Source organism: Physeter macrocephalus, chromosome 10 (assembly GCF_002837175.3).
Source record: "Physeter macrocephalus isolate SW-GA chromosome 10, ASM283717v5, whole genome shotgun sequence".
Lineage (NCBI taxonomy): Eukaryota > Metazoa > Chordata > Mammalia > Artiodactyla > Physeteridae > Physeter > Physeter macrocephalus.
Window position 1 is genome coordinate 42,729,069 of NC_041223.1, and position 6,842 is coordinate 42,735,910.

Here is a 6,842-nt window from a genome sequence, read left to right on the forward strand (position 1 = left end):
CCATCTCCCTCTCCCTCTCCCTCCCCCTCCCCCTCTCCCTCTCCCTCTCAGCATCGGCACACTTGATCACTTCCTTCTCCATGGGCATTCTCTATCCCTGGCTTGCCTCTGTCTTTGCCAGGTGCTCCTTCTCAGTCTCCTATATTGGATCTTCTTCATCACCCCAACCTCTAAACATTGGAAAACCGCAGGACTCAAACCGGGGCCTCTTCTTTTTACATTCACTCTTTCCATTATTTCATCCAATCTCATGATTTTACATACTATCTGCAGGCTGTTAACTCCACATTTGTAATTTCAATTCCAACCTGTCCCCTGAACTCCAGGCTCTATAGCTAAGTACATATTCAACATTTCCACTGAAAGGTCTATCAGACAACTCCCACTTATAATGTCTCAGACTCAGCCCCTACACTGGCTTTTACTCTAGTCTTCATTATCTGGGTAAAGATGCTTTAGTTTACCCAATGGCTCAGACCAGAAATCTTGAGGTCATCCTGGTTCCTCTCTTTTTGGTAAACCTCAGATCCAATCCATCAAGAAATCCTTTGTATCCCGTTACCTGTGCTGCTACCCTAGTCCAGGGATCCATCATCTCTTACCTGGACTGTGCAGTAGCCGTCTGACTACCACTTCCTCCCTTGCCCCCTCAGTCACACTGATCCTGTAAAAACACAAGTTTTCAATGGCTTTGCGTCACACTCAGAATAAGATGAGCCCACATTATGGTCTGTGAGGCCTGCAAGATGTGGGCCCTGGCCACCTCTAGGCTCTCTGACATTCTCCCCTTTGCTTCCTCACCTCCACCCTTGGTGGTCTTGCCAAACCCACTCTTTTCTCAGGGCTTTTTTGTACTTGCCCTTCCTTCTGCCCACGTGCTCTTCCTCCATTGCTCTGCATGACTTACTCCTTCATTCCTTTAAATTTATGCTGAAACCCTCTCGCAGTAGCCTCCCCAGACCACCCTGACTAACAGAGTGCAGCCTCACCACCTCACATCACTCTGTCCCATTACTCTTTTGTATTTTTTTCATAGCATTTATTACCGCCTGATATATTTATTTGTTTGTTAGCTGTCTCACTCCACTGGATGCAAATTCCAAAATGGTAATGACTTTGTTTATCCACTGATACATCCTAGTTCCTTCTATGGTGTCTGGCATATGGTAGATCAGTGTGACTGAATTCACTTACAGTTATTATTTTTGTAAGCTGGTGGCAACTCTCTTTGCTCTAATTCTGCATCATTTAAATCAGTTGTTTTTTCTAACATGAAAAAATGTAATCAAGAAAGAGAGAAGAATGGCACCAAACTTGTTTTTCATATTTTCATAGTAACATTCCATTTTCTATTGTAGGTAATGAATATTCGAACAGTGCTTAACAACCTGGAAAAACCACAAGGCCTTTATCCTAACTATCTGAATCCCAATAGTGGACAATGGGCTCAATGTAAGTCAAAAGTTAAGCATTGTTGTTACAGATGAACTTATTTGCAAAGCAGAAGTAGAGACACAGACGTAGAGGATGGAAGTATGGATACCAGGGGTGGGGGGTGGATGGTGGTGTGATGAACTGGGAGATCGGGATTGACGTATATACACTACTATGTATAAAACAGATAACTAATGAGAACCTACTGTATAGCACAGGGAACTCTACTCAGTGCTCTGTGATGACCTAAATGTGAAGGAAATCCAAAAGAGAGGGGATATACGGACTTCGCCGGTGGTTCAGTGGTAAAGAATCCGCCTTCCAATGCAGGGGACCCAGCTTCGATCTCTGGTAGGGGAACTAAGATCCTGCATGGCGCGGGGGAACTAAGATCCCGCATGGCGCGGGGCAACTAAGCCCATGAGCCGCAACTGCTGAGCTCGTGCGCCTCAACTAGAGAGCCCAAGTACTGCAAACTACAGAGCCCGCTCACTCTGGAGCCCCTGCGCCACAACTAGAGAGAGAAAACCCGCATGCCACAACTAGAGAGAAGCCTGCACACCACAACTGGAGAGAAGCCCGCGTGCCGCGAGGAAAAATACTGATGCCTCGATGAAGATCCCGTGTGCCGCAACTAAGACGCGACTCGGCCAAAAAAATATAAATAATTAATTAAATTAAATTAAAATTAAATGAAAAAGAGAGGGGATAAATATATATGTATAGCTGATTCACTTTGCTGTACAACAGAAACTAACAACATTGTAAAGCAAATATACTTCAATAATTAATAATTTTAAAAAGTTAAGCATTGTTTTAGCTCTTTATGATACCCAGCACTGTTCTAGCAACAGAGAGAAGGAGCACCAAGAAAAGCACAAATCTTGTTGGAGAATCTTTAGAAAAGGGGAAAGGGAGCATGGTTCCTTTAATAAATAGGCTTCTGTCATAAGACAGACTGTAAATGTTACCAGGGGAACTAGATTGTTTATTTTTCATGCATAACTGTGAGCATGATGATCTGTAAGCACATTTAAAGCTGTTAATCAGCAAGGGAATATCTGGTCAGGGTACTGTGGGGATGCTAGCCTATAATAAACTGGTTATATAGATAAGAAAATTGTTTCTTTGTGCTAATGACTAGCAGGGTTTACCCAGACTAGCTAGAGTATTCTATTTCATAACATTTTCTCTTTCTGTTTGGCTACAGGATGGGAGAGGAGCCTGAGTCTTTAAGGGTTGAGAAATTGTAAGAGCAAACAGGGTACTTTAGTCAATTTTAAGCCAGCAGATAAAGGCTTCCTGCCAGGAGAGCCAACTTTACCGTAGAGGAAAGTATCGTGCTAGAAGCCCTCACTTCAGATCCTTAGGGACTTGGACCAGGCATATAAAGATTCAGAGTAGCTGAAAGAAATGTTTTCAAGCTGATATGGAAGAACAGTGGTAGATTAAGCAGCACCTGAGAGCAAATGAAAAATCCTAAGTGAGATGTCTAGCTGTGCCGCGGATGTTAGCAACGTCTTGAAATTTTACTCTAATTTGAGGTTTTTTCTTTATATTTAAATATGATATTCCTAGATGATTATGCCTCACTGTTACTTTAGAAGTATTCTTCTTAAAGAATAATACAGTAGAAAAAATGTGCTAAAATCTATGTCTGTGTTAGTAATGTCTATGGAAGGCCCTAGCATTGAGACCACAACACCATAGTCAAGGTTGCCACTTAACCTAAGTGTGGTCTGCAGATCACTAGATGTCCCTGAAATCTCTCAGGGGATCTACACAATCAAAGCTTATTATATTTTTATAACAACACTAAGACTTTCTGCCTTTTTTACTGTGCTGACAGTTGCAGTTACATTGCAAAAGCAGTGGTGGGCAAAACTGCTGAAGCCATAGTGCTAGCCATGGCAGAGACACCAGATAGTACTAACACCAGGCATACCTCAGAAACATTGTGGGTTCAGTTCCAGGCCACTGCAATAAATCAAATATCACAATAAAGCTAGTCACACATTCTTTTTTATTTCCCAGTGCATATAAAAGTCACGCTTACACTATACTGTAGTCCATTAAGTATGTAGTAGTATTATGTCTAAAAAACACTATATACTTTAATGTAAAAATACTTTATTGCTAAAAAATGCTAGCCATCTTCTGAGCCTTCAGTTAATCATAGTAATATCAAAGATCACTGATCACATAGACCATAAAAATATAATAGTAATGAAAAACAAATATGGTGAAAATTTTCAAACTGTGACACAGAGACACAAAGTGAGCAAATGGTGTTGGGAAAATGATGCTGATAGACTTGCTCAATGCAGGGTTGTCACAAACTTTCAATTTTTATAAAACGAAGTGTCTGCAAAGGGCAATAAAGCAAAGGGCAATAAAATGAGATATACCTGTGGTCATATCCTTAACTGCAGATAACAAATAAAAAGATGCCAGTTTCACTCATGAATGCTCTTAATGAAGCAAAAAATTTACTGATTCTAGTAAATCTCAGTCATTGAGTACACATCATTGTAATACTCTGTATGATTAAATGGAAAGGACGCTTAAGGTGTTTCTGCTGCATGATGAAAAATAGTGGTTGCCTCATAGAAAAGCACTCGTGTGATTGAGTTGCAAGCTGAACTAGCCGCATGTTGTTTCACAAGTCACCGTTTTTACTTGAAAGAACTACTGAAGACAAACTGGTTATTCAGACTTGGGTAATTGATAGACGTGTTCGCAAAAATGAGCACGTTGCTTCAAGGAAAACTAACAGTATCTGTGCCAAAGGTAAAACTTGAGCTTCTAAATGAAAATTAGAATTTTGAAAAACTTGTACATTGCCACCATAAGCTTAATGTCTTTCACCAACACTAAGACTCTTCTGCTGAGATTGGTGATGATATTAACAAATATGGTTTTTCAATGTTGTATAATCAGATGTATCAACATCTGGAAGATGTGCATAATTCAGTGAACCAGTATTTTCCAAATGACCAATGCATGCTGCTATAAAATCATGTGTGAGAAAAAGTCCATTCAAAGTGCAAGATGGCCCAATGGATTTTAATGTAATAGTACAAAAATTAATTGATGTGGTTTCTAACTCCACCTTGCAACTGTTAAAAAAACTTTGTCCACTTGTCAAGTTTTGTTGTAGTACCAAAGAAAAATTACCCACAATTATCTGAAAAGACTATCAAAATACTCTTTGCTTTCCAACTGTATAAATGTGTGAGGCTGAATTTTCTTCGTATATTTCACCCAGAACAACATATAGCAGCAGACTGAATGTAGAGCAGATGTGAAAATCCAGTTGTCTTCTAGTACAGCAAACATTAAAGAGATTTGCAAAAATGTAAAATGGTATCAGTCTTCCCACTAATTATTTTTGTTTTGTAAAATGTAACATATTCTTATGAAAAATCTATATATTAATATAGTGGGTATATTATTCCTTTAAATAAATTAATAAAATATTTTAAATTCTGTTTTAATTTCCAATATGGTAAATATTGATAGATACTACATAAGCAAGTTCTTTATGGTGCTTATTCGTTTTTGAGAGTGTAAAAGGATGCTGAGGCTAAAAAGTGTGAGGGCCACTATAGTATTTGGGATAAAATAGAACCTGAGTACCTTTCTGAGTTCAAGATAACTAGATATGATTCTCTGAAAGGACAAGCGTTTTTAAAGTTCTCCTTCTCACGAAAGATTTCAAAAGTTGAAGAAAAGTTTCTGTGATTTACTTTTTTCTTCCTGTGATATAGGATTTAGAGGTCACTATGAAGAGGGACAAAAAGAGTCAGTTGTTCTGGAACATCCCAGCTTCACCTTCTGGGTCACCGATACACTAGTATTTGGCCATGCTTCCTGGTACAAAGGGTCCTTTGTAATTGGATTGTTTATGGGCCAATTCCTGATGGAAAAACAAACAGGTTTCATGAGTCCCCTGTCTCTCTTCCCCCACCCCCATCCTGTGTTCCAGCCACGAGGAAGACACACTTTTTTTAATTCTTTAATCAAGGTCTGCTTGGCCATATCCAGGTGTTGGCTTGTGCTGTTTCCTCAGCCCTTTTACTGCACTTCTGGCTCTACCAAGAACCAGCTCAATCTCCATTTCTTCTAGGTGGCTTTCTTCAAGACACTGCTTGGAAATTGTTAGTACCCACTCCTCCTCTGCCCACCCCCTCCTTCCTCCTCTGTCCCAACACTTTGGGTACTTTCCTATCACAGTCTTTTCCTAATGATTCATATATATACCCATCTTCCTATGGATCCAGAACTTTTGAGGACAGTGACTTCGTCATATTTGTTAACTCAGCACATAGTATCTTACAGCTAGTAGGAGCTTACTTGAATTTTGTGAATACCCATGCAGTCCGTATCCAATCTGACTTTTTCTGCCTCTGCTTTTTAACAATGGTTCTGTTTTTCCTCTCTGAACAATTTGTCTCCTCCTCAATTGTGGCTGAGAGGCAGCATCTGGTCCTGGTCAATGATAATATCTCTTGACTGTTGAGGCCAAATATGGGGCTCCGTGTCTTACAAACAGAACAATTATCACCCTTCTTCAGTTAACATAACAACATTATGTGTGTGTGTGTGTATCTATAAAATATGGTGTTACCAGTATCATGGGGGATTACTTTGAGGAGAGAAGTTCAGATTCAGATGAAGTCTATAAAATTAAGAAGTGAAGATACTAAATATTTAATCCTTTTTGTCTTGAGTCTTTTGATTTTTTTTTCTCTTTTTAAGTATTAGGAATCCTTTTATGTGACCTAATCCTATTGAAAAGAAAAGAATGCATTACCCCTTTTATAGAAAAGAATACATTACCCCTTTTATAAAAAAATGTAATATTTGAGTAGCTATTATACACATTATGTTTAGAACATTTGGGAATAAGAATACCATATATGTTCTTTCTAGAAGTAGACAGTCCTTTCCTGCTGATAAAATCAGGCATGTTCTCACAGCCACTAATATATTTACAAAGGACTTTGCTGCCAACACAAATAGTCATCCAGACATGGGGGAAGCTTAGTGAGTGATATGCTAAATTATCAAAAAGACCTTTTCTTGTTTCTCCTCTATGTTCCTTTATGTTCCTTTATTTTGATTCTTTCCAAATATAAAAATTTTATAGGTAAGAAAATAGAAAATTAACTAGCACTTAGCAACATTAATTAAAACAAATATGTAGGGGCTTCCCTGGTGGCGCAGTGGTTGAGAGTCCGCCTGCCGATGCAGGGGATACGGGTTCGTGCCCCGGATCGGGAAGATCCCACATGCCGCGGAGCTGCTGGGCCCGTGAGCCATGGCGGACGAGCCTGCGTGTCCGGAGCCTGTGCTCCGCAACGGGAGAGGCCACAACAGTGAGAGGCCCGCGTACCGCAAAACAA

General features: G+C 39.6%; 1 protein-coding gene across 2 annotated transcripts in view; it reads left to right on the plus strand.

Moving 5' to 3' along the window:
• Positions 1-6,842, plus strand: part of MAN1A1 (mannosidase alpha class 1A member 1) — a 173,545-nt gene that overhangs the window by 139,004 nt on the left and 27,699 nt on the right. For both annotated transcript variants that reach the window (XM_007113831.3, XM_055087528.1), the window contains one exon: positions 1,359-1,452. In XM_007113831.3, coding sequence (XP_007113893.1) covers positions 1,359-1,452 — 94 coding nt within the window. The remainder of the gene's footprint in view (positions 1-1,358; positions 1,453-6,842) is intronic.